General features: G+C 50.5%; 1 protein-coding gene across 2 annotated transcripts in view; it reads right to left on the bottom strand.

Moving 5' to 3' along the window:
- Positions 1-27,364, bottom strand: part of SLC27A4 (solute carrier family 27 member 4) — a 127,939-nt gene that overhangs the window by 16,948 nt on the left and 83,627 nt on the right. For both annotated transcript variants that reach the window (XM_086924924.1, XM_086924925.1), the window contains exon 11: positions 25,172-25,336. In XM_086924924.1, coding sequence (XP_086781050.1) covers positions 25,172-25,336 — 165 coding nt within the window. The remainder of the gene's footprint in view (positions 1-25,171; positions 25,337-27,364) is intronic.

The following is a 27,364-nucleotide window of genomic DNA, read 5'->3' as shown; positions in this document are numbered from 1 at the left end:
AATGAACTGTGGATATATTACCAATGTTTAAAGTAATTACCTGAGAGGTTTTTGTTCTTGCTTTGTTATGTTGGTTTACTTGTCAGACCCTAGTCTCGTGCACTGAGTGTGCCCAGGGCATGTAATCCAAATGCTGCTAGTGGGCCTGCAGCGCTGGTTGTGCCACCCACAGAAGCAGCCTTGTAAAATGTGTCTAAAGTCTGCCATTGCAGAGCCTGCGTGCAGTCTGGTACTGTCATGTTGACTGGGCAAGTGCACACACTTGCCAGCCCCTAAACCTTCCCTTTACTTCATGTGAGTCACTCCTATGGTAGGCCCAAGGGCAGGGCGCATTGTAAGTATAAGGTAGGACAAGCCCTGATGTGTGTGGCATGTCCTAATAGTGAATTACAGCCATTTTCGTTTTTTACTATTGCAAGGCTACCTGTTCTCCATAGGCCAGAATGGGCTGTTAGAATGGTTACATGTTATAATCCTAACAGACTCAGAGAACATGGAAGAAATTCAAGTTTAGTATGCCTGAACTCAGAATAATAAAATACATCCTTTAGTAAAGTTTATTTTAATATTCTGTGTTTGCAAATACCACTTTTAGAAAGTAGGTATTTGCTTGTCTAACCATTCAAACCTGCCTCTGCTAGGATGTGTATTCCTTTGTCTGGTTTTGTGATTGACAGGGCTGGGGGAATCCAAGAGACTGGCTGAGTCACCCAGTGGTGAATAGAGAGATCTGCATCTAGATGGGAGGGAGGAGTTGCACCTGAACCTTGAATAGGGCTGTGCCTGCCTTCCACAATGCTGGCTCCACCCCATGGGGAGAGGCTCTGCCCTGCACACTGAAAGAAGAGAAGGAGTCCCGTCAACAAAGTGCTCCAGGACTGTACTTGCCATCCACAATGCTGGCTCCACCTCCTGTGGGGTGTCAGATGTCTCTGCCCTGCACTGCGAAATGAAGGGAGAGGTCTGGTAGACAAAGTGCTCAGGAACTGGTTTGGACTGGGCGATGGCCCCTCTCCCCTCGGAGAAAAAGGATTTTGGGGTATAAATATTGGGACCCTGATCCCATGAAATTAGATCAATTTTGGACTACAAGAAGAAATCTTTACTGATGAGAGGAACCTGAAGAAACTGAGGAGAGACTATTCCCAAGCTGAAGTGCTGCTTGGGGGATTGGCCTGCAGTGGTTGCCTTACTGCCAAAGGAAGGAGAAAGGAACTTTGTGTACTTGGATTTCAACTTGTGAAGGATCTCCAAGGGCTTGGAAAAGAGCTTGCCTCCTGATGAAGTCTCGGGGACAACAGGCTTCACCTCCTAGCTCACCAGAGTTCTTGTGAAAGTGCCTGCTGCTGTTTCGGGCCTTCTGAGGAACTGCCTGTCTCAAAGAACTGGAAGTGCGACTCAACGAGAAGAAGCGTGTCACCGTCGCTGTGCCTGCCGTCGCAACTCCGAAGAAGGAGGGTGTCGCCGCTGGAACTGTCGCACTGCACTGCATCGGAGAGAAGCGTGCCACAACGAAGAGGAAGCGTGTCGACGTCGCTGCTGCAGTCGCAACTCCAAAGGAGGGGGTCGCTGCTGGAGCTGTCGCACTGCACCGCATCAGGAGAACAATCTCACAACGAGGTTGGAGTGTGTCGCCGTCACTGTGCCTGACATCGCAACTCCGAAGAATGAGGGTGTCGCCGCTGGAACAGTCGCATTGCACAGCATTGCCCAAGAGCACCTCGCATCCCCGAGAAGCGCGCCGCCGGACCTGCTGCCGTCGCATCTTGAATGTAGCCGCTGTAGTTGTCGCATCGAGCGGAAGCTTCACGCATCGTGGGAGAAGAGCGTCGCCCCCGGAGCTGCTCCTGTCGCATCTTGGATGTCGCCGCTGTAGTCCACGCATCGAACCAAGAAGCTTCTCGCACCCCCGATAAGCGTGCCGCATCTAGAAGATCTTCACGTCTTTATTTCTTTGTATCTGAACTTTGCGGCATTTCCCATCTCTGCGACATTGCTTGTTGTGGAAGCGCAACACAACTTAAGGTACAATGACGCAGAGTGTCGCATCTAAAACGGAACTGAACTAAGCTTAAATCTACCATCTTAAAGTAACAATAGTGTGTATTTTTGTTGTTTATAGTCTTGTGGTAACTCTATTTAAAGTCTACTTATTTTTTATATAAAACCTGTGTGGTGTCCATTTGTAGTGTTGTCACTGGGTTACTGTAACTGGGTTACTGTATGTGGTCACAAATGCTTAACTTACAAGGCCTCTGAAATAAATGCAGGTCTGTCGGTGGCGGAGACAGACGCATCCACTGGCGTGAGCTGGCTGCTGTGAAAGAGTAATTTTAGTCTGGCGCGAATTGCTGCTGCTAATGCTGCTATATTGAATTGTTTTACCTGCATGAATTTTTTAAAATTGGCTACGACTTCATAACTGTTTAAAATCAAAATAATTGTGTGAACTCACTGTGTTCAAACTTCTGAGGCCCGCCCCGGTCCGCCGCGTCCTTGTGGGCGTTAGTAAGCGGAGGGTGAGGCAACCCAACACTTCCGGGCTCTGCAGGAATTAGGTTAGCGCTCTAGTTGTGCTGTCCTGCCCCTGTGCTTCATTAACCACTATAAATGCAGGGGAAGCAGCGACCGCGCCAATGGCGCGCCAAAGGTGGGCCCGTCTGCGACTGTACGCGGCCAAGGGCTAGAACCCCTGCAAGTGGTGATCGAAAAGGATCAGGTAGAGTGTCTTATTCCAAAGAACAACTTCTCTACTCGAGTCCTAAAGCCAAAACAAGTTGTAAGCATAAATTGCAGGCAGATACTGTACCATTCTGCTGCCATGTGTGCTCTTTCATCTCTTGCCCCCTTAATGATATGCGGAAAGAGGCGGCAACAGTCAAAATGCTTTTGCTGAATTGCCGCTCTTTGAAAAAGCACACAGTCGAAATCCACGACTTAATAGTGGATCGTCGGCTTGATGTGATTTTTCTGACAGAAACTTGGTTAGATGAAACTACATCTCCAGAAGCCCTTGACGCCATTCCTTCGGGGTAATGCTTGCTTCGAGTGGATTGAGGACTCCAGAAGGGGGGTGGAATCACGATCATTCATAGAAAGGAGTTAATCTGCACCTTGGAACAGGTTAAGATTCTGAATAGTGAGGCAGGACGCTTTACAATAAATATTACCCCCAAAAACATTATAAATGGCTATCTGATTTATCATCCCCCGGGCACAGCGGCAACGTTCAGTGACAGTTTGGTAGATATTGTTGCCCAACCGGCAATACGCTATAAGCGGCTCCTCATTTTGTGAGATATAAATCTACATTTTGAGGATGATGATTGTAAAGAGGCGCAAGCGCTAACGGGGGCGTTGAACTCCTTGATGTTAGAACTTCAATCATTATCGCCCACACATCAACAAGGCCATCTGCTAGACCCCATATTTGCCAACTGGGACGAACTGACTGTCCATCCCGATTAGAATTCTATGGTCGGGCTACTCTCTCGTCACTTAGAGGCCAAATATGACCCAAATGAAGCTAAAACGACTAAACCTTTGTCTTATAAGCGTAGAAATTGGAAAAAATTTACACAGGAAGTGTATAGACTGGCTTTGTTGGATGTGCCGCCCCCTCGGAGCGGCACATTGAATGAGGCTTGGCTTGCTTACGAGGAGTGGATGGCAAAGGTCTTAGATACCGTGGCTCCCTGGACTAGTAAAGCACCAGTGAGACGAACTAAAACAGTTCCCTGGTTTAGCGAAGAACTCAAAGAAGCTAAAGCTACCTGCAAAAATTTAGAACGCTGTTGGCGAAAAAATAATGATATAGGATGTAAACAACACTATAGAGTGGAGCTAAACAAGTACCATCAAATGATTAGAGTCGCAAAGGGAAAGTTCTTTAGGGAAAGAATTGAAACAGCGGATAACCCATCTAAAGACCTATGTGCTATCTATAAAGAGATCACTGTCCCGGATAGATTATCAACCCAAGACACCTTCTCTGATGAACTATGAGACTCAATCGCAGACCACTTTGTCAACAAAGTGGAACAAATACATGCTTCATTTACAGTTGGGACGGTTGGATCCCTGATCCAGAGTGATATGGGCAGGAGCCAGGCCCTAACCTCACACCTAAAATGTTTCAAAGCTCCAGATAGAAAAAGTGTTCAGTCAGGCTCCCCGAATGATGCAGCTCCACCTAAAGGCTTCAGTGGCATCCTTGACGAGGTGATAGATCACATCAGTCATTTGACTACCTTGTCTTTTCAGGAATGCCTTGTACCAGAGGCATGGAAAAGAGCACAGGTAATTCCCCTGAAAAAGAAACCTAATTTACATGTGTCCCAACTTCAGAACTTACGTCCTATATCTCTGCTTCTACTCTGTATGAAGGTAATAGAGAAAGTAGTTAATTTGCAGCTTATGGATCACCTAGAGAAAGGCCATCTCTTACACCCGACTCAATCGGGATTTAGAGCGAGATATTCGACAGAATCAGCCATCCTATACTCCACAGAACTATTGAGACAGACAGCGGATGAGGGACAGACAGCAGCGTTGGTACTTTTAGATCTAAGTGCGGCATTTGACACTGTGTCGCACACCACGCTGCTGACACGGCTGTCAGAGATAGGAGTGGTAGGATCAGCCTATGAGTGGATAAAGTCCTTCCTGGAGAATAGAAGCTTTCAAGTCCACTGCCCCCCATTTAAATCTTCGTCTAGACAGCTGAAGCATGGGGTTCCACAGGGCTCCAGTTTGAGCCCAACATTATTCAACCTTTATATGGAACCCCTTGCCCGCATAGTGGAATCATTTGGTGTAGATATTATTACCTACGCCGATGATACACAACTAATGATCACCCTTACCCAGGGCCAGAGCGAGGCAGCTGTAAACGTTTCCACCTGTCTGACAACGGTGGCAAGTTGGATGAACAATAACTGTCTACGTCTTAATGGGGATAAGACAGAGGTGCTAATAATTGGGAGAACCCCTTCCATTTGGTTATCAGCTTGGTGGCCGGCAGAATTAGGTCAGACCCCTGCCCCGACAGAAACAGCAAAGAACCTAGGAGTCCTGTTGGATTCAGAGCTTTCGTTTGGGAAGCATATCACAAAAGTGACAGGCAGGTGTTATGCAATTCTCAAAACCTTACGGAAGGTACTAGACCTTCTGCCCATCAGTACTAGGAAATCCTTGATTCACGCCCTAGTTACCCCACACTTAGACTATGGAAATGCTCTGTTTATTGGTCTTAGTCAGAAGGGGCTAAAGCAGCTGCAAAGAGTCCAAAATGCGGCTGCACGTTTGATGCTGATTCTGCAGAGAAAAGCATCAGGGAAGCAAGCTTTAGCGAAGTTACACTGGCTACCCATCAGAGAGCGCATTTTATTTAAAGCATTATGCATCTCCCATCGCATAGCCCATGAGAAAGGACCGTCTTATTTGAAAAAGCTCCTACCATTTACCGCCCTAAACGAAATCTCAGGTCGTTCGGGAGTATGTTGTTCACAGTGCCCCGCATCTTTAGGGCAAGAATGCGAGGCCGATCATTTCGTTATCTGGCGGCTAGTCACTGGAACAAACTCCCCATTGAACTACGAATGGAACCATCTGAGATGAGGTTTCACCTCAAGTTAAAGACCCATCTCTTCCCTCGCATATGAGAGCATGTGCTTAGCCTGTCACAGTCTTCATTGCTCTGTTCAGTGGTGGGCTCTCTGGGGCGGATTGTATCCACAGCGCGGGGACTCACTGTTCTGAGTGTAACCAGGCGCTCTACAAATGGTTTTATTATTATTATTATTATTATTATAAAGCCTTGGCTGCTCTCGCCACGCTACCTTGAGGGTGAGCAGGAGTTATTTTAGGAGTGTAATCTCCCTTTCCCTGACTAGAGGAGAGGGTCCCTACTTGTCACAAGTACCTACCTGTACCAACTAGAGACCCCCCAAATCTAACAGTATAGTATAAGGAGACACCTCAATATGGCGGGGCGGCTGAACGCCGACCAATATTTGAATTTCTAGCATGGTGGGAGTACTCCCCCGGAACCACAGACGCACAAGACTTACAATGTCGTTTTTTTTTTATGAAGGGCGTCATCGAGGATGTGAGAGGAGCAGGAAGGAGAGCGGCCAAGCAGGCGAGGCGGCAGAAATACAGGTAAGTGCTTTCTTTATATATTTATATATTTTTAAAAAGCAATTGGGAGGGGGATGGGAGCGGCTAACTCCGCTCCGTCACAGAGGCAGAGTTTTTGCCTACTCCGCATTTGCCACGGAGCGCAGAGTAGGCAAATCTCCGCAAACTCCACTGGCGCAGTGGAGTTACACGCCCAGGGTCAATGGTCTCCCACGTAATCCTGCTCCATCGTCTGGAGGAGATCGGGGTCAACAGTAAAGCCCTTTCTTGGTTCACGTCCTTCCTGGCTGATCAGACATTTCAAGTAATTGCCCGTTCATTTTCCTCCCGCACACACCCATTAGGTTGCGGTGTTCCCCAGGGGTAAGATTTAAGCCCTACCTTATTCAACGTCTACGTGCGACCACTGGCGCTGATAACCAAAACCCGGGGCTTCTCCCTGGTGTCATACGCAGATGACACCCAGCTGGTGATCACCTTTTCCAACAATCCCAGCCAGTACATGGCAAAATTCAAAGAAGAGACTGGCAGGCGGCTGTCTCTTCCCTGAGGGTGGTTGCCATTTCTGCCAGGCTTCGACTCATTCAATTGAAGATCCTGCATAGGGTATATATCACAGGCCCCGGCTGGTTCAGATGGGGTTGACACTGGAGGATTGTGAAAACGCAAATGTGGCCTCTTAGGTACATTCTTTCACATTATTTGGGAGTGTCGAGAGATTGCCCAGTATTGGAAAGAGGTTCACACCACTATGAATGAGGCCACAGGAATATCCCTGCAACCGGAGGCGCATAGGTGTCTCCTGAACATTTGGGAACTCACTGATTGTACGGCAGCGCAGACACAATGGGTCACATTGGGTAACATGATAGCCAAAAGAAATATTGCCCAGAGGTGGGGCTCGGACACGCCACCTACCCTTGGAGAGTGGGAAAGAGATATGGACTGGTGCATGTTCCGTGAGAAAACTGTATATGTTGCCAGACTTCCTTGGAAATGGGCCTTAATCTGGAACCGGTGGAACGCACATAGGGGCGGAATCTGCACACCACCTAGAGATGTTGTTATTGATGTTCCTTCATCCCCATGGAAATGTTTTTTGACTATGTACTTCTGTTTTCATCTCCCCCCCCTCCATTTCATGATGTACTGCTAAATGCTATGCACTTTTCTGTAAATATGTTTTTACTGATGCCTTGTTTTAATAAAAAGATTTATAAAAAAAAAAAAAATCAAAGAAGATTTAATGGCCATCTCGGAGTGGATTACTACTAATTTTTTGCAGTTAAATTCATCCAAATCCGAGATCCTCCTGGTAGGCAGGTATTCCCATCTCGGATGAATGGTGGCCTTCTGCTCTTAAAGTGCCCCCGCACCCACACCTGTGGTGAAGAACTTGGGTATTATGATGGTTAAAGAACTCACTTTAGAGGTGCACACTGAATCTGTGGCTGGGAAATGTTTCGGACTGCTGCGAGGTCTAAAGCCTATACTTGTTTTTTTTATCCTCAAACGCATCAGCAGATTATCCAAGCCTCCATCCTGTCCAGATTGTACTACTGTAACGTGCTACTTCTGAGTTCCAATAAATCAGTGATAAAAAGATTGCAGCATGGTCAGAACGCTGCGGCTCGCGGTATCTATGCCCTCCACCGCCTACACTGGCTACCACTTGAATAAAGAGTTATTTTCAAAACGCTATGTATCACTAGTAATCCTGAGTGATCTATGCTCCTACTGTTTACCACATGAGCTCTGCGCTCGGCAGACCTGCTCCTTGCCAGAATCCCACGAATACAGAGGGTCAGATCGGGGGTCAATCTTTCAAGCGGCCGGCTCCCGCCTTATGGAACTCCTTCCCTCTACACATTCATAGCAACCCTGATCACCTAACCTTCAGAAGGCGGGTGAAGACTTGACTCTTTTCCCACTGCTAATTCTTGCTCTACCTCCCCACTCCGTGTTCTACCTCAGCGCTGGGACGCCTCGATGCAGGGGCAGCCATGCGCTTGTAACGAGGTGGGGGCGCTTGCCTCATGTGATTGGTGGAGACCTCACACTGCTGACCCCCATCGACTCCTTCTTTGCAGTCAGGACGATGGGACGAAGGATGGAGCGATCCGGAAGACGAATACAACAGCGGCTCCTTTAACTGGGCGTTCTCAGCAGATGAGGGAAACCTTCCCCCGAGTGACGTCAGAGCGACGGGATTGGTGAAAAGCAGGGAAGTCCTGTACGTCGGGTGTGCGAGCACCCCGGAGGAGGAGAGAAAGGCGGAAGCAGGAGGAACGGAGGACGGAGGCGACAAGGAGAAGAGCGTGGAGAAAGCCAACCCGGAGGAACATCCCGGAGGAGACGGAGAGACGGAAGGCGGAGAGAAGCCAGGAGGCCAACGACCCTGTGGACCGCCGTGCCACGCTCCTGAGGGAGGAGTGTGGCTGTCACAGGTACGGCGGCGTTGGGCGGCTTGGCTGGGGAGGCGAAGCGAAAGCGTGTAGATAGTGTAAAGAGACCCTGTTCGTGACTACCCTGTGTTTTGCTCCCTTCCCATCCGCTATCCCGTTCCCACCCCTTTTCCTTCCTTTTCTTCCCCACCTCACTCTCACGCTAGGCACTAAAATAAGGAGGCACGATACACTTGGTTTCCCTCACATACCCCGGATCCCCTGGTGCAACCCCATTGAGGACTGGACCCTAACAGCTCCCTTTCTGTTGGTTTCTTTTCATGCACCGGATTCTGAGGCAGCGGAGAGCATACCTGATACCGGAGATACCTCGGAGACCAACCCTTCCGCAACCGAGTAAAGGAAAGAGCAGACCATCGCCACGGACCCCAGCGTGTTCGCCCGAGAGAGACTGACTCTTAGGAACAGAAAGGCGTTGATGTCTAAACCTGCCAGGGTCATAAAAATAAAGCCATCTTTAACCCCACTACTTGGTGTCACGGTCGTCCCTACTCCCACGCCCACACTGGTGTCAGAAGTGGGATCTACTTCCTCCTCGGAACCGACCATGGCCATGGAACAAGTGATCAAGACCCTCATCGACGGGCAACAAAAGCTGGAATGGGCGATCGGCCAGCAGATTAACACGGCAGATGCCGACAGAGAGCTATTTAGAACATCCATGACGCAACAGATGGACAATCTCCACAAAGTAGTGCAGGCCCCAAGTGCAGCAATCCCGAGACTAGGCGGACAACATCCCTCGGGAGTGGCTCTGCAGAAGTACGTGACAGGGGAAGATCCAGATGCATTTCTGCTGAACTTTGAACGGGCAGCGAGGGCTTGTGGGTGGCCAGAGGACAAATGGCCGTTCTTCCTTGCTCCCTTATTGACAGGAGAAGCCCAGGCCGCCTATCAGGTGGCCAACCATTCTGGTACATCCTCCTATGTCAATATCAAAGCGGTGATTCTAGATCATCTGGGAATGGATGCGGAGGCATATAGACTTCGGTTCCGAAAAGAGAAAGGTATAACGGGCGAGAACCCAAAAACCATGTACCTAAGAGTCAAGATGGCCGCCGAGAAATGGCTAAGACCTGATATACATACCAAGGAAGAGATTATGTCTAGCGTTATCCTAGAACAGTTCATGGATGTATTGCCATACGGCACACAAAGATGGCTGAGACAGCATCCAGGACTAACGGCAGCCCAAGCCATTGAAATGGCCTCTAATTACAACAGGGCAGCACCCCGGAGTTTCACCTGGGATACAGACAAGAGCGGCAAGCCCATCCCGACGCCATCCAAACAGGATAAAAAGAAACCGGTCCCCGAGCCCCTGGGACCCCGACAATATCGACCAGAAGGACCCCCCACTATGAAGGGGCCCCAATGCTACGAGTGTGGAGAATGGGGACATATAGCCCGATTGTGCCCCCATCGAAGAACCACCGAGGAACCCATGGAGGTCGGCTACATCCCAAAAGCCGTGATGTACACCGCCGAAATGGGACCTTCATTCTATGTAAGGGTACGGATAAATCGCAAACCAGTAAAAGCCCTCCTAGATTCCGGGTGTAGGCAATCTGTCATACAGGGGAAGTTGTTACACCCCGACCAGATAGGTCATGATGGCACCGTGCACATCAGATGTGTACACAGTGACGTCAAAACATATCCTCTAGCAAGCATAACCATACACCCAATAGGTAGAGAGCCCTGTTTGGTGAAGGTGGGGGTGGTGGAGACCCTACCCGAAGAACTTATAATAGGAGTGGACAACCCTGAAAGGGAACTTAAAGTCCTCCCGGCAGGGGCATACCGGTCGGTCGAACCATGGGTTTTAGATAGGGGTTTTAAGTTCGCCCAAACCAACGACCCTACTCTACTAAATGCGTGGGAAGCGGCTCACATCGCGCAAAGCACACCTACCCAAGGGTTCCCCAGATTCAGGATAGTGAACGACTTGTTGTATAGAGAAGGGAAAGCAGGTGAGCCATCCCAGCTAGTGGTACCAAAAGAATTCAGGGAGCAGATCCTTTTCTACGCCCACACCCACCTTACTGCAGGACACAGCGGGGCCGAGAAAACGACACAGAACATAGTACGGTTGTTCTTCTGGCCTGGTACTTATAAGGAGGCAGAAACGTATTGCAGACCATGCGAAGTGTGTCAAAAAAAGAACCTGACCCGACCCCCTGCAGTTCCACTACAACCTCTGCCGATCATAGGCAACCCATGGGATAGGGTAGGGATGGATCTCATCGGTCCACTACCACGGACCTCCAGAGGACATACCTACGCTCTCGTAGTGGTGGATTACAATACACGGTTCCCGGAGGCCTTCCCCCCCAGTGCCCAGACTACAAAGAATGTAGCGGAAAAACTCGTGGAGTTGTTTTCCAGGGTGGGGTTTCCAAGAGAGATCCTAACGGATCAGGGGACCCCCTTTGTTTCTAGGATGATGGTGGAGGTGTGCAAGTTGCTGGACCTCCGCCACATCAGAACGTCCGCATACCATCCCCAAACGGACGGCCTCGTAGAGAGGTACAATAGAACGTTAAAAGCCACCCTAAAAAAATTGTTGAGTGCAGAAAACAAGGATTGGGATAGGATGTTGCCCCTAGCCCTATATGTAGTGAGAGCCCAAGTACAGAGCAGTCTAGGGTTTTCACCTTTTGAGCTCCTCTATGGACGGCAACCGAGATCCCTCCTGGAAATAACGAGAGAAGCATGGGAGAGGGAGGAGGCAGCGGAACAAAGAAGTCTACTAGAATACACCCAGCAACTGAGGTCTCGACTGGGGAAGCTCAGGGACCTAGCGTATTCGAACCTGGAAAAGACCCAACGAACCCAGAAACAATACTATGATAAGGGCAAGAAGTGGAGAACCCTAGCTGTAGGGGATTGGGCCCTTGTACTCCTTCCATCTTCAACACAAAAGTTTAAGAGCGAGTGGAAGGGGCCCTATAAAGTACTAAACTCCTATGGGAGAACCACATATCAGCTGCAAATGTCTCCTACTCGGAGGCAGACCTTCCACATCAATCTCCTCAAACGGTGGTTAGGACAACCTCCTCGATCCGCCCATTTGGTGTTGCCATCCAGCATCCCTACCTCCACCTTGGTGGATCTTCCGGTGAACACCGAGCTGACGGATCCAGCAAGGAAGGAACTGTTCAATACCCTGAACCCTTTCTCCCCGATATTTTCGGACACCCCGGAGTGTACACATCTGGCAGAGCACCGGATCAAAACTAAGGAAGGGCAGGTGGTAAAACAGAGGGCATACCGTATACCAGCAGCAAAACGGGCTGATGTGAGGAAGGAGGTACATGACATGTTAAACATGGGAGTGATAAGACCTTCCAGGAGCAATTGGGCCTCGCCCATTGTCATGGTCCCGAAGCCCGACGGGTCTACCCGTTTTTGTATGGACTTCCGCGCATTGAATGCTATTTCGTCCTTCGACGCGTTCCCCATACCACGGGTAGACAAATTGATTGAACGGATTGGGGAGGCTCGTTACATCACTACCCTTGACCTCACCAAGGGTTATTGGCAGGTCCCACTGAGGGAGGAGGACCGACACAAAACTGCCTTCGCAACAGAGGATGGACTCTTTGAGTTTAATGTACTCCCTTTTGGTCTACACGGAGCCCCGGCCACCTTTCAAAGGCTAATGAACAAGGTGTTAGCACCCCATACCCGATATAGTTCCGTATATCTAGACGATATTGTGATTTTCAGTACCACATGGGAGGACCACCTGGGACATCTGGCCAAAGTATTGAAGGCTCTACAGGAAGCAGGGTTGCATGTGAACGCAAACAAATCAAGAGCTGCATTCCCTAAAGTGAAGTACCTGGGGTTCATGCTTGGGGAGGGAGTGATAGCCCCACAAGAGGAGAAGATCAAAGCTATCACGCAGACACCCTTTCCATCTACTAAAAGGGAACTAAGAGCGTTTCTAGGCCTAATCGGGTATTATAGACGCTTTGTTAAAGATTTTGCTGACCTGTCCAGTCCCCTGACCGACCTGCTCCAGAAAAACGTCAAAAACACCCTTCCGATGCCCCCCTCCGAAAAGGCCCAAACCGCCTTTCAGGCACTAAAGACAGCAATGACAACGAGTCCGGTCCTCATACCTCCGAACTTTGAAAAGACATTCTCCCTGGCTACTGATGCTTCAGATAGCGGTATTGGTGCAGTATTGTCCCAGGAAGGGGAGGATGGTGTGGAACATCATATACTGTTTGTGAGTCGGAAACTCCACCCGAGGGAACGTAAATATCCCACGGTGGAAAAAGAGTGCCTAGCCATTCGCTGGGCAGTTGACAAACTGCGATACTACTTGGAGGGTAAGGCCTTCGTACTCTTTTCGGACCATGCCCCCCTGCACTGGATGCAGAAAAACAGGTCCCAGGACGCGAGAATCCTAAGGTGGTTTTTTGTTTCTGCAGCCGTTCTCATTCACAGTGGTACATAGGAAGGGAAGGGACAATGGGAACGCAGATTTCCTTTCCCGGATGCCAATTCCCACCAAACTGGAGAATCCAGGGGGGGGAGGAGTGTAACGAGGTGGGGGCGCTTGCCTCATGTGATTGGTGGAGACCTCACACTGCTGACCCCCCATCGACGACTCCTTTGCAGTCGGGACGATGGGACGAAGGACGGAGCGATCCGGAAGACGAATACAACAGCGGCTCCTTTAACTGGGCGTTCTCAGCAGATGAGGGAAACCTTCCCCCGAATGACGTCAGAGCGACGGGATTGGTGAAAAGCAGGGAAGTCCTGTACGTCGGGTGTGCGAGCACCCCGGAGGAGAGAAAGGAGGAAGCAAGAGGAACGGAGGACGGAGGCGACAAGGAGAAGAGCATGGAGAAAGCCAACCCGGAGGAACATCCCGGAGGAGACGGAGAGACGGAAGGCGGAGAGAAGCCAGGAGGCCAACGACCCTGTGGCGTTGGGCGGCTTGGCTGGGGAGGCGAAGCGAAAGCGTGTAGATAGTGTAAAGAGACCCTGTTCATGACTACCCTGTGTTTTGCTCCCTTCCCATCCGCTATCCCGTTCCCACCCCTTTTCCTTCCTTTTCTTCCCCACCTCACTCTCACGCTAGGCACTAAAATAAGGAGGCACGATACACTTGGTTTCCCTCACATACCCAGGACCCCCTGGTGCAACCCCATTGAGGACTGGACCCCAACGGCTCCCTTTCTGTTGGTTTCTTTTCATGCACCGGATTCTGAGGCAGCGGAGAGCATACCTGATACCGGAGATACCTCGGAGACCAACCCTTCCGCAACCGAGTAAAGGAAAGAGCAGACCATCGCCACGGACCCCAGCGTGTTCGCCGAGAGAGACTGACTCCTAGGAACAGAAAGACGTTGATGTCTAAACCTGCCAGGGTCATAAAAATAAAGCCATCTTTAACCCCACTACTTGGTGTCACGGTCGTCCCTACTCCCACGCCCACAGTGCTATATAAATATTTTAACATAACAAATTGCACCCCATTGTCAGCGACCAGTTCCACAGGAGCACCTTCTCTCAAAAATAAGGACTGGAGAAATTATAACCTCCTCAGTGTTGGCGGACTTCACAAATGTCACTTCAGGCCACCTAGAGCCATAGTCCACAGCCACTAAACCGTACCTGTTCCGTTCATCCAAAGCATACATGGGTCCAATGATGTTCCAACCTAACTTGAACCACGATTTGGCCGTAACAGGCACTGCTTCAGTGGACTAAGAAACTTGACTTGGGTTTTGTCACTAACCACACACACTACACAGTATCACAAAATGCTCAACTCCCCTATCTATACCCGGCCACCAACATATTTCTCTAATTCTCCTCTTCATGGCTCTCATGCCCACATGGCCTTTGCAATGCCACAGGCACCAACAACAAATCCATTCTTCTCAAGACATCAATTTGCATACTTCACTCCGGAAAGACATGTTTGAAAGAACTGGCTTCCCCATCTTTAGGGAGCCAACCCTTATTTAACATACCAGCCACCACTTGGATAGTTTCACTTTCTTGCACAGCAATTTTCCACTCTTCCTCTGATATGCAACCAAAACCGGATTCCTCCAATGAGACTACGACGCAAAAGCCATCATCCACCTGCTCGCCTGCCTGCACATTGGAGAGGGGCAACCTGGACAAACAGTCCGCAAAAATATTCTAAGTGCCGGGAATATATTCCAATTGATACTAGAACTCCATTAAGCTGTAGTGCCATTTGGCAATGCGGGGAGTGGCGTTGCTGGGTCCCTTTGTGGTGAATACTTTTATTAAAGGCTTGTGATCCATGCGGATGATGAACTCCGAACCCCATAAGTATTGCTGAAAATGATCCACACCCCACCAATAAGCCAGGGCTTCACGCTCAATCACAGAGTAAGTGCACTCTGCACCTCTTAAAGTGTGAGACGCAAAAACCACCACTCTTTATTTCCCTTTTTCTTTTGGAGTAACAGCACCCAACCCATGCCGACTTGCATCTGTGGCGACAATAGAAAGATCATGTGTATCAAAAGGTTGCAGAGTAATGGCACAACTTAATTCCAGCTTTTTTTACTGGAATTCACGCTCTTGATCTGAAGACCACACAAACTGCTGGTTTTTCTTCATCAGCATCCTCAAGTTATGGGTCTTATCACTGTCTTATCACTACAGTTGGGAATGAACCTGGAATAAAATTCCAACATGCCAAAAAAAAAAAAATCAACCGGAGCTGGTCCTTATTTTGTTGTGTGGGGAAACCCTTTATGGCCAATACTAAATCCTCCTTAGGTTCCACCTACCAAGCAGACAACTTATATCCTAGGTAATTCACCTTGTCCACTGAAAACTGACACTTCTCTGATTTTAATGTGATGCCCCTTTCAGTAAAGATAGATAGACAGTGGCTAAGGTCTTGCCATAACAATCCACATTCTTACCGTACACCAAAATGTTATCCTGAAAACACTTGACATTGGGAACACCAGAAAACATTTCTTCCATGACCCTCTGAAATACCTCAGAAGCCAATGCAAGACCAAAGGGCATTCTCCTAAATATATAAGCACCGGAAGGGGCCACAAAGGATGTAAGATGGTGACTTTCTTTCTTGAGAGTGATCGGTTGATATGCAGAGGAAATATCTAAGGTGGTGACATTTTTTTACCCATTTAATAAACCCAGCATCTCCGTAATGTTAAGTAGGGGATGTCGGTAGACCCATATTCTCTCATTTAGATCCCTCAAGTTAATGCACATCCTAAGGGCACCATTCCCTTTCCTGGCCAAAACCACAGGGGACAACCATTCAGACCTCTCAATAGGCTCAATAATACCCTGCCAACAAAGATTCAAATTCTAGGGACAACTCCTTCCTCATGGCAAATGGAACACGTCTGGTTTTGTGACTCACATGTTGAACCCCTTGCTTCAAAAATATGTGATGTGAAAATCCCTTAATTTTTCCAAGATTCTTACTAAAGACTTCTGAAACAGATGCTTTCCAATCCTGTACCCCTACAGCCCAGATGGATTTGATGTCCTCTTTGAGCAGAAACTGCTCTGAACTATTTGGATCTAAAATGATGCCCAGATTTTTCAGCTCCAACCATCCCAGAAGAGAAGATCCATCTTTTGCCACATACAAAGTGGCAGGAGTGGAATGTCCCTTAAAGGTTAGCAAACAAACAAATTCCCCCAAGACCTGAACAGGTTTACCCCCATAAGCTACGGGCTTAACCAGGGATTTATTAAAGGAAGTGTTCACTAACCTATTCCACTCTTCAGGACTAATGAGAGTGCAAAAGGAACAGGGGTCGGCCATCATGGAAATATTTTCACCAATTTGACAAAAAGGTTGGCAGACACTTGTGCAGTCAAGCTTCAAAACCTCTGAAGTAGCTGCCTTGTTTATGGAATCAGTGGTTTTGCAAGAATCACTCAAATCATTTAACTTCCCCACAAACACTCAATTCACAAGCATCCAACCCCATCATGATCAGATTTCCTTCCTAACTGCCAGGATCAGAATCCCCCTCTGATACGCTATCAACTGACAGAACCCTTTTTAGTTGTAGGTTTGACATGTGTTGGCCTAGATTTGCACACCTTAGCAAAATGACCCCTCTTTTTGCAATTCGTGTAATGCTTATCAGATGCGGGACAGAAAGAAGCATTTCCCAAATGACCTGTTGCAACATCTGTAACACTCTAATGTTCTCTGTTTATCACTTTTCCTTTCCCTCTTGCTCACGACACTCTCCACCGAAACTGCATGCACTTCAGTTTCTATACCCATACGGTCCATGTACATGGCTGTAGTCTCTACATTTTAAGCTATTTCTAATGCTTCTAAGGTTAAGTTTTCAGTCGTCAAACGCTTCTCTTGAATATTTTTGCTATTAGTTTTCTCAACTAATCGGTCCCTTAACATTTCATCCTCAAAAGGTCTATAATCACATGTCGCTGCTCGGACCCTAAGATCACTCATGAAAGCTTCGATGGTTCATCCGGCACCTGCTTCCTCATGTAGATCCTGTGACTCTCCATAATGCTGCTATGCTTCATTTTAAACCTGGCTTCCATCATTTTTATGGTAGAGGCGTATTCATCCACTGCATCGCCTTCACCCATAATTACAGCTGGCGGTAAGGGCTTTAAAACCTTCCTCCCTTCAGTGACCAAATAGTGGAGCAATAAAGCAAATCTTTTCTTCTGAGTGAAAACTTCTGCTACAATGGCTTCTAGGTAAGCCTCAAGCCCTTTTAACCATAATTCCCACTCCACAGGAGGATTCTCTGGGGTCAATAGAAATGGAGAAGGGGGTCAAACTGACTGTTCCATATTGGCAGGTTTCTAAAGGACTACAAAGATATAAACCAGAATGAATGTGTGCAGTAACATAAAAAGTTACACTTATGCAGAAAGTGAACATCAGGAAAACACAATGAAAGGTCAGCACAGTGTGCGTGCCACAGAAGGTGCACACAATATGCTGGAATAGTCGTAGCAAGAAAGAGAAAGTTAACAGAAAACTTGAGACACGAGTATACCTGGAGTGCACGTCACGACCTGAACAAGGTGGAGAATTATAATCCGACTGTCCAATGTGGTGTGCGGGTCACACCACATTTGAAAGGAGACATTAAGTGTCATTATTGCGAGCGCGTACCATGCGTCTCAGCCACTGTTTATACAGGGCTGAAATAAGAAGGAGAAATCAGAATTTACTTATTAAAATAGATGATTGGACTGAAATATGAATTGGATCTGGCATGAAGAGCGGATATTGTAGGTTACGGAATAATATATTGGATAGAATGATACGAGGAGGAATGTAGCTTCACTGATAAACTTTGATTTGAATATACATGGGATTTCTTTGCAGATTTGAATTTAAAATTTGAATTTAAAAACATTTGTATAGCGCACTTCTACCATGCGGTTTCTTGGCGCTTTTGGATTGTGAGGAGACAGACAGGAGCGGAGGGAGTTTAGGCATTATAGGCATTATAGGCTCGGGAGAAGAGCAAAGTTTTGAGACCTTTCCGGAACTCGATGTAAGAGGGTGTCATACGGAGTTCCGTCGGGAGGGAGTTCCAAAACGCAGGAGCGAGCACTGCAAATTTTGTTCCGCCCGCCTTTTTCTTACTAAAACGGGGGGTAGTTAACAGGGCCTGATGGGTGGATCGAAGCTCTCTTCCTGGCGTGTAGGGAGTGATGGCGGAGCAGATGAATTCCGGGGCGGTGCCCATTTTGGCCTGAAAGGTGGTACAGCCAAGCTTGAACAAGGCTCGCTCTTTCACCGGCAGCCAGTGCAGGGCCTGCAATAGGGGAGTGGCTCGATGGAATTTAGGCAGGCCGTGAATCAGGCGAGCAGCCTGGTTCTGCACTAGCTGCAGACGGCGAATGGCGTAGGCTGGGGCGCCATTGTAGATGATGTTCCCATAGTCAAGGCGCGAGAGCACCATGGCCATCACTATGATTTTTAGGGCAGGTAGAGAGAAAAAGCGAGAGATCTTCCTAATGATTCTGAGGGAAAAAAAACAGGAGGAAACAACCGAATTGACCTGTGAGTGAACGGAAAGTGAAGAATTCAGGGAAATACCAAGGGTTTTGACCTTGGGGACTGGGAGCGGGGGGACACCAAGTGAAGAGGGCCAGTGGGAAGGGGACCAAGGACTGCAACCACCTCCGGTCAGGACTAACAACATAACGGATTGGACGTTCAAGGAGGATGAGGAAGAATGGGAGAGGTTAAAAATTAGCTGGAGGTCGTCGGCGTAATTGAACACCGTGACCTCAAGCTGCTGTAACATAAAAATAAGGGGGTAGATGTATAAATTAAACAAAAGAGGGGAAAGTGAGGAACCTTGGGGGACTCCACATACAACCTTACGAGAGGCAGCGGTGAAACCAGCTAGGTGGACCGCCTGAGCCCTATCACTCAGGAAGGACTTAAGCCAGGCGAAGGCCAGGCCCTCTATGCCCGCCGCCTTGACACAGGTAAGGAGGATGGAGTGGTCCACCGTGTCAAATACAAAGGTACACTTACAAAACCAGGTTTTTTAGATGCACATATGCTGGATTGGACTTAGACGGACCCTATATATACCTACTGGTCACGTGAAAGGTAAGACATATTTTAAATCATCGCCCTCTCACAAATAGATAGAAAATAGAGAGAGAGAGTGCAATACCTTTATGTTTCTATTGATGTTTTACTTTTAGGAATATTTAGTTTTTATGATAACCAGGCTACAGTTTTGACTAAATTACGATTACAGAAGGCTGTCTGGTGTGACGCCGTGTGGTAACACATGAGTGATGCACGTGACTGTGCTTGGGCAGGGGGACTGCATGGACCCTTTCAGAAGGAGGCAATACCACAGAACTTGCGGATACATTTGGGGCAGACCTGGCAGGCGTTGTTCTCCACACCCCCTTCACAGACATTCTCACACGCCCGGATGTTGAGAGCACCCTCAGGGCCCATTAGAAGCAGTGCTGGTACTTCCGATGCTATAGAAAGGCGATTCTGATTACTGGGGTCAGAGTGTTGCTTCGAGTTAGACTGTCCCAAAGGTTTACAAGCGGTCTGAAGCCGATGGCAGAAAGAAAGAATCTGAGGCAGAGGTGGCGGCTCTCTTCTGGTAGACGGTTAGTCTCCGAGAGCAGGTGCGTGTTTTCTCTGTAGCGTGTGGTGCTGTACATCACATTCTCTGCACTGACATTAAGATTTCTTCTGAGTAGTCGGTTTCATCTCTAGCACTTTTTTCTGCTTCCTGCTACTCTGCATCGCGCCAGGACACTCCTGAGTATTTGAGCGCGCTATAAAACTACCTATAACATAACATAACATAACTGGGTCCCAGCACAGAAACTGCAAGAGGAATCCGGCTGCTACTTCCTTTACCAGCTGCCGTTGGTGCCTGTAGTAGTGCAGGTCACAGGCGCGGGCGAGTACAGCTGGGACACTAGGAAGACAATGTAGGTGGGGAAAGATTTGCTAATGGTTCTCCGATGGACGAAGCTGCATTTTACAGCACCCTGTTATAGTTAGGTTTCCTTGTTGTCTTCCTTATCTTGATGCAGCACAGCTGGATTAAATCCCAATATTCACTTTTAAATTCAAATGAGTGTGTTTGGGAACTCGACGGGCATGGATGGTCGCTGCTGGGGCCACAACCTTTCTTTGGTTGGTGGCATTTTTACTTTATTCCAAAATAAACCAGAAGACATGGACTTTCTGTATGGACTTTAATAACAACACACTTCTTATCCATCCATAAACCTATGTCCTTTACCAGGGGCTCCTTTCCAATATCTGCAGAGCCGGCCTGCCAGGGCTGCCCCTTTCCTGCGCGCCTGTCACATAACGTTGGTCTTCAAGAAACTGGGCTTCAATCAGTTGTCACCCATCCATCGCTCACTGGTCAGGGACATTCTGTACGCAGGAGGCAAATTGTGAAACTGGCCCCATCAGAAGAGTGAAATATCCAAAGGAAATGGCCTGGTGTGGGATAGGCATGTCCCCTGAATACTGGGCGGGCACGTACCCCTGCCCAGAGCCCCGGCTGCATGCGATAGGGGTATCCTTTTATTTAAGCCTGTGCACCACGCTAACCCAGCGTGGGCCCAGAAGCCTAAGCCAGTCCCTGACAATGCGTGGTCCACAACCTGCCCTGTGACCTGGAGGGACACACCAAACATGCCCTCGCACGAGGCAACCGACTGCTGTCCTTGCCTTGGGTACATCAGAATACCCTGCCCTCTGAATCTACAGTGCAATCAGACCTCGGTGTCGTGAGAACAGTCGACTGATCCCGCTCATGTAGAGTTAATCTGTTATGAGAAACCCAGAACCTTGTGCTGACATACCATATGCACGTTGAATGTGTCTATGCACATTGAGTGTGTGTCTATGCACATTGAGTGTGTGTCTATGCACGTTGAATGTGTCTATGCACATTGAGTGTGTGTCTATGCACGTTGAATGTGTATGCACATTGAGTGCGTGTCTATGCCCATTGAGTGGGTCTGTGCACGCTGCGTGGGTCTGTGCACGCTGCGTTGGTCTGTGCACGCTGCGTTGGTCTGTGCACGCTGCGTGGGTCTGTGCATTGAGTGTGCAGTTCAAGTCTGGCAGTAGGACTCTGTGTGGTGAGTGAGTACAGAACCTTGTGCTGACATACCATATGCACGTTGAATGTGTCTATGCACATTGAGTGTGTCTGTGCACGCTGCGTGGGTCTGTGCACGCTGCGTGGGTCTGTGCACGCTGCGTGGGTCTGTGCACGCTGCGTGGGTCTGTGCACGCTGCGTGGGTCTGTGCACGCTGCGTGGGTCTATGCACGCTGCGTTGGTCTGTGCACGCTGCGTGGGTCTGTGCACGCTGCGTGGGTCTGTGCACGCTGCGTGGGTCTGTGCACGCTGCGTGGGTCTGTGCACGCTGCGTGGGTCTGTGCACGCTGCGTGGGTCTGTGCACGCTGCGTGGGTCTGTGCACGCTGCGTGGGTCTGCGTGGGTCTGTGCACGCTGCGTGGGTCTGTGCACGCTGCGTGGGTCTGTGCACGCTGCGTGGGTCTGTGCACGCTGCGTGGGTCTGTGCACGCTGCGTGGGTCTGTGCACGCTGCGCATGTCTGTGCACGCTGCGTGGGTCCGTGCACGCTGCGTGGGTCCGTGCACGCTGCGTGGGTCCGTGCACGCTGCGTGGGTCTCTGCACGCTGCGTGGGTCTCTGCACGCTGAGTGGGTCTGTGCAGGCTGAGTGGGTCTGTGCATGCTGCGTGGGTCTGTGCACGCTGCGTGGGTCTGTGCACGCTGCGTGGGTCTGTGCACGCTGCGTGGGTCTGTGCACGCTGCGTTGGTCTGTGCACGCTGCGTTGGTCTGTGCACTCTGCGTGGGTCTGTGCAGGTCTGTGCACGCTGCGTGGGTCTGTGCACGCTGCGTGGGTCTGTGCACGCTGCGTTGGTCTGTGCACTCTGCGTGGGTCTGTGCAGGTCTGTGCACGCTGCGTGGGTCTGTGCACGCTGCGTGGGTCTGTGCACGCTGCGTGGGTCTGTGCACGCTGCGTGGGTCTGTGCACGCTGCGTGGGTCTGTGCACGCTGCGCATGTCTGTGCACGCTGCGTGGGTCCGTGCACGCTGCGTGGGTCCGTGCACGCTGCGTGGGTCCGTGCACGCTGCGTGGGTCCGTGCACGCTGCGTGGGTCCGTGCACGCTGCGTGGGTCTCTGCACGCTGCGTGGGTCTCTGCACGCTGCGTGGGCCTCTGCACGCTGAGTGGGTCTGTGCAGGCTGCGTGGGTCTGTGCACGCTGCGTGGGTCTGTGCACGCTGCGTGGGTCTGTGCACGCTGCGTGGGTCTGTGCACGCTGCGTGGGTCTGTGCACGCTGCGTTGGTCTGCGCACGCTGCGTTGGTCTGTGCACTCTGCGTGGGTCTGTGCAGGTCTGTGCACGCTGCGCGGGTCTGTGCACGCTGCGTGGGTCTGTGCACGCTGCGTGGGTCTGTGCACGCTGCGTGGGTCTGTGCACGCTGCGTGGGTCTGTGCACGCTGCGTGGGTCTGTGCACGCTGCGTGGGTCTGTGCACGCTGCGTGGGTCTGTGCACGCTGCGTTGGTCTGTGCACGCTGCGTTGGTCTGTGCACGCTGCGTTGGTCTGTGCAGGCTGAGTGTGTGTCTGTGCATGGAGTGTGCAGTTCAAGTCTGGCTGTAGGATTCTGTGTGGTGAGTGAGTACAGAACCTTGTGCTGACATACCATATGCACGTTGAGTGTGTGTCTGTGAGTGCTGGGGCTGTGGGACACACACTGGATGCCCCTGGTTTAAGATGACACACATGAAGAGTGAGGACGGCCCCCCTACAGTGGCGCTGGAAGGCCTGCATTGCTGCAGCTGGAGACCCAGACACTGAAATGATGAGGATGGAGGCGGGGCAACCTTCACTACTTTCATGACAGGTAGATGTTCGGGCTGAGGGTTGGGGATGCAGTTCCGGGTATTCAGGTCGAGGGCGTTTCTGGGCAGGGCCCACCCTTTTGTCTGTTTCTGATTATTGCGTCAGACGGGCGCAGAGAACTCACATTTCATTGAACGCATGTTTTGGCCACTCTGGTTTGGAGCCAGCCCCACTGCTGCCTGCTGTGAGACAGCACATTGCAAAAAGACAGTGTCTGGAGACTAGCCAAGAATTTACATTTGAAGGAGAACCACCCCAAACCGGTCCTGGAGTTTCCAACAGCGGATCCATCTTCCCTGTCCGGAAAATGTGAAATAAAAGTGGGATATAAACCACCGCACTTGGTTCTAGTTTCATGTCCTTCATGACCAAGGAAGGAGCGCTCCTCAGATCTGAGGACTTGTGTGACCAGAGCTGGCGTCTGCCTCACAGCCAGTCTCCTAGAACATCACCTGAAGTCTACAACCTGCTGGAGAAGATGAGGGGCCGCCTCACAGCCAGTCTCCTAGAGGTGATAGGACATCACCTGAAGTCTACAACCTGCTGGAGAAGATGAGGGGCCGCCTCACAGCCAGTCTCCTAGAGGTGATAGGACATCACCTGAAGTCTACAACCTGCTGGAGAAGATGAGGGGCCGCCTCACAGCCAGTCTCCTAGAGGTGATAGGACATCACCTGAAGTCTACAACCTGCTGGAGAAGATATGGGGCCGCGTCACAGCCAGTCTCCTAGAGGTGAGAGGACATCACCTGAGGTCTACAACCTGCTGGAGAAGATGAGGGGCCGCCTCACAGCCAGTCTCCTAGAGGCGAGAGGACATCACCTGAGGTCTACAACCTGCTTGAGAAGATGAGGGGCCGCCTCACAGCCAGTCTCCTAGAGGTGAGAGGACATCACCTGAGGTCTACAACCTGCTGGAGAAGATGAGGGGCCGCCTCACAGCCAGTCTCCTAGAGGCGAGAGGACATCACCTGAGGTCTACAACCTGCTGGAGAAGATGAGGGGCCGCCTCACAGCCAGTCTCCTAGAGGCGAGAGGACATCACCTGAGGTCTACAACCTGCTGGAGAAGATGAGGGGCCGCCTCACAGCCAGTCTCCTAGAGGTGAGAGGACATCACCTGAGGTCTACAACCTGCTGGAGAAGATGAGGGGCCTCACAACCAGTCTCCTAGAGGTGAGAGGACATCACCTGAAGTCTACAACCTGCTGGAGAAGATGAGGGGCCTCACAGTCAGTCTCCTAGAGGTGAGAGGACATCACCTGAGGTCTACAACCTGCTGGAGAAGATGAGGGGCCTCACAGCCAGTCTCCTAGAGGTGAGAGGACATCACCTGAGGTCTACAACCTGCTGGAGAAGATGAGGGGCCGCCTCACAGCCAGTCTCCTAGAGGTGAGAGGACATCACCTGAAGTCTACAACCTGCTGGAGAAGATGAGGGGCCACTTACAGCCAGTCTCCTAGAGGTGAGAGGACATCACCTGAGGTCTACAACCTGCTGGAGAAGATGAGGGGCCACTTACAGCCAGTCTCCTAGAGGTGAGAGGACATCACCTGAAGTCTACAACCTGCTGGAGAAGATGAGGGGCCTCACAGCCAGTCTCCTAGAGGTGAGAGGACATCCCCTGAAGTCTACAACCTGCTGGAGAAGATGAGGGGCCACTTCACAGCCAGTCTCCTAGAGGTGAGAGGACATCCCCTGAAGTCTACAACCTGCTGGAGAAGATGAGGGGCCACTTCACAGCCAGTCTCCTAGAGGTGAGAGGACATCACCTGAGGTCTACAACCTGCTGGAGAAGATGAGGGGCCGCCTCACAGCCAGTCTCCTAGAGGTGACAGGACATCACCTGAAGTCTACAACCTGCTGGAGAAGATACAGGTCTGCCTCAGTGCCTAGCCCTGCAGGAGGAGGGACTGTCCTTGAAAAGATTCCCAGCCTGTTCTCAGGGTGCAGGGCATCTAGAAGTACCTTGGGTGTCTGAGAGAAAAGGCAGAGTACAAGAGGCTCTGGGACTCCAATAAAACAAAAGATACTGCCACGTGACCACTGAGGGCCCCAGAAACAAGACTCACTGCCAGGCCCTCTGATTGCGACAGAACAGTATGTAGTTACCTGGTACTTCCACGCCATACACCACCACGTCGGCCATGTTTAGGATGCGGCTCAGAGTTCCCTCCACCTCCGTTGTCGAAACGTTCTCGCCTTTCCATCGAAATGTGTCCCCAGTGCGGTCTCGAAAATACATGTATCCATACTCGTCCATTGTCAAGACATCCCCTAAGGAAGAGAAAAAAGGGTGAGTATGCTTCTGCTCCAGTATGAACTGACTACAGGAGCTTGAAGCCCATGAAAGCAATAGAGGTCTGCCAGAATCTGCACTGACTAGAAGAGCCCTGAGCCACGGATGAATGAATGCAGGTCTGCCAAAATCTGTACCAACTACAGCTCAGAGCCTTGGATGAAGGAGTGAAGGTCTTCCACAATCTGCAAGGACTACAGACCGGAGGATGGGCGAGTGTGGCCTAATGACAGTTGGACCAACTACAGCAGTTCTGAGTCCTGGATGAACGAATGCAGACCTGGCGCAGTCTGCACCGACTACAGCAGTTCTGAGCCCTGGATGAACGAATGCAGACCTGCCGCGGTCTGCACCGACTACAGCAGTTCTGAGCCCTGGATGAACGAATGCAGACCTGCCGCGGTCTGCACCGACTACAGCAGTTCTGAGCCCTGGATGAACGAGTGCAGACCTGCCGCGGTCTGCACCGACTACAGCAGTTCTAAGCCCTGGATGAACGAATGCAGACCTGCCTCGGTCTGCACCGACTACAGCAGTTCTAAGCCCTGGATGAACGAGTGCAGACCTGCTGCGGTCTGCACCGACTACAGCAGTTCTAAGCCCTGGATGAACGAGTGCAGACCTGCCGCGGTCTGCACCGACTACAGCAGTTCTGAGCCCTGGATGAACGAATGCAGACCTGGCGCAGTCTGCACTGACTACAGCAGTTCTAAGCCCTGGATGAACGAATGCAGACCTGCCGCGGTCTGCACCGACTACAGCAGTTCTGAGCTCTGGATGAACGAGTGCAGACCTGCCGCGGTCTGCACCGACTACAGCAGTTCTGAGTCCTGGATGAACGAGTGCTAACCTGCCGCAGTCTGCACTGACTACAACAGTTCTAAGCCCTGGATGAACGAGTGCAGACCTGCCGCGGTCTGCACCGACTACAGCAGTTCTGAGCCCTGGATGAACGAGTGCAGACCTGCCGCGGTCTGCAATGACTACAGCAGTTCTGAGCCCTGGATGAACGAGTGCAGACCTGGCGCAGTCTGCAATGACTACAGCAGTTCTGAGCCCTGGATGAACGAGTGCAGACCTGCCGCGGTCTGCACTGACTACAGCAGTTCTGAGCCCTGGATGAACGAATGCAGACCTGGCGCAGTCTGCACTGACTACAGCAGTTCTAAGCCCTGGACGAACGAATGCAGACCTGCCGCGTTCTGCACCGACTACAGCAGTTCCGAATCCTGGATGAACGAGTGCAGACCTGCCGCGGTCTGCACAGACTACAGCAGTTCTGAGCCCTGGATGAACGAGTGCAGACCTGGCGCAGTCTGCAATGACTACAGCAGTTCTGAGCCCTGGATGAACGAGTGCAGACTACAGCAGACTGAGCCCTGGATGAACGAGTGCAGACTACAGCAGTTCTGAGCCCTGGATGAACGAGTGCAGACTACAGCAGTTCTGAGCCCTGGATGAACGAGTGCAGACTACAGCAGTTCTGAGCCCTGGATGAACGAGTGCAGATCTGCCGCGGTCTGCACCGACTACAGCAGTTCTGAGTCCTGGATGAACGAGTGCAGACCTGCAGCGGTCTGCACAGACTACAGCAGTTCTGAGCCCTGGTTGAACGAGTGCAGACCTGGCGCGGTCCCAGAGATGAGGGTTTACACCAACACAATTCACAAACAGCAGCCACAAGCACAAACAGTCTGTCAGCACCCACACAACTTCCCATAACACCCATAATCGCCTCCACAAACACTACGAAGCCAACAAACATGTATTGCTCCTCCAGCTGCCCCAAACCTCTGCCAGAAGCTACGCACCACCCTACAGTGATCTAGAGGCACCCTAAGACATTTAACTTAGCATCCGCTGCTCGTGAGCATCGGCACTGCTTTACACGCGCACACACCACACATGCACACACCATACATGCATGCAACCACACACACACACACACACACACCACCCCACAGTACTCTAGAGGCACCCTAACACTTCTAACCTAGCGTCCGCTG

The sequence above is a fragment of the Lissotriton vulgaris genome, chromosome 5 (assembly GCF_964263255.1).
Source record: "Lissotriton vulgaris chromosome 5, aLisVul1.2, whole genome shotgun sequence".
Taxonomy (NCBI): Eukaryota; Metazoa; Chordata; class Amphibia; order Caudata; family Salamandridae; genus Lissotriton; species Lissotriton vulgaris.
The sequence above is the reverse complement of the archived record's forward strand: the minus strand, read 5'-3'. Positions and strand labels throughout refer to the sequence as shown.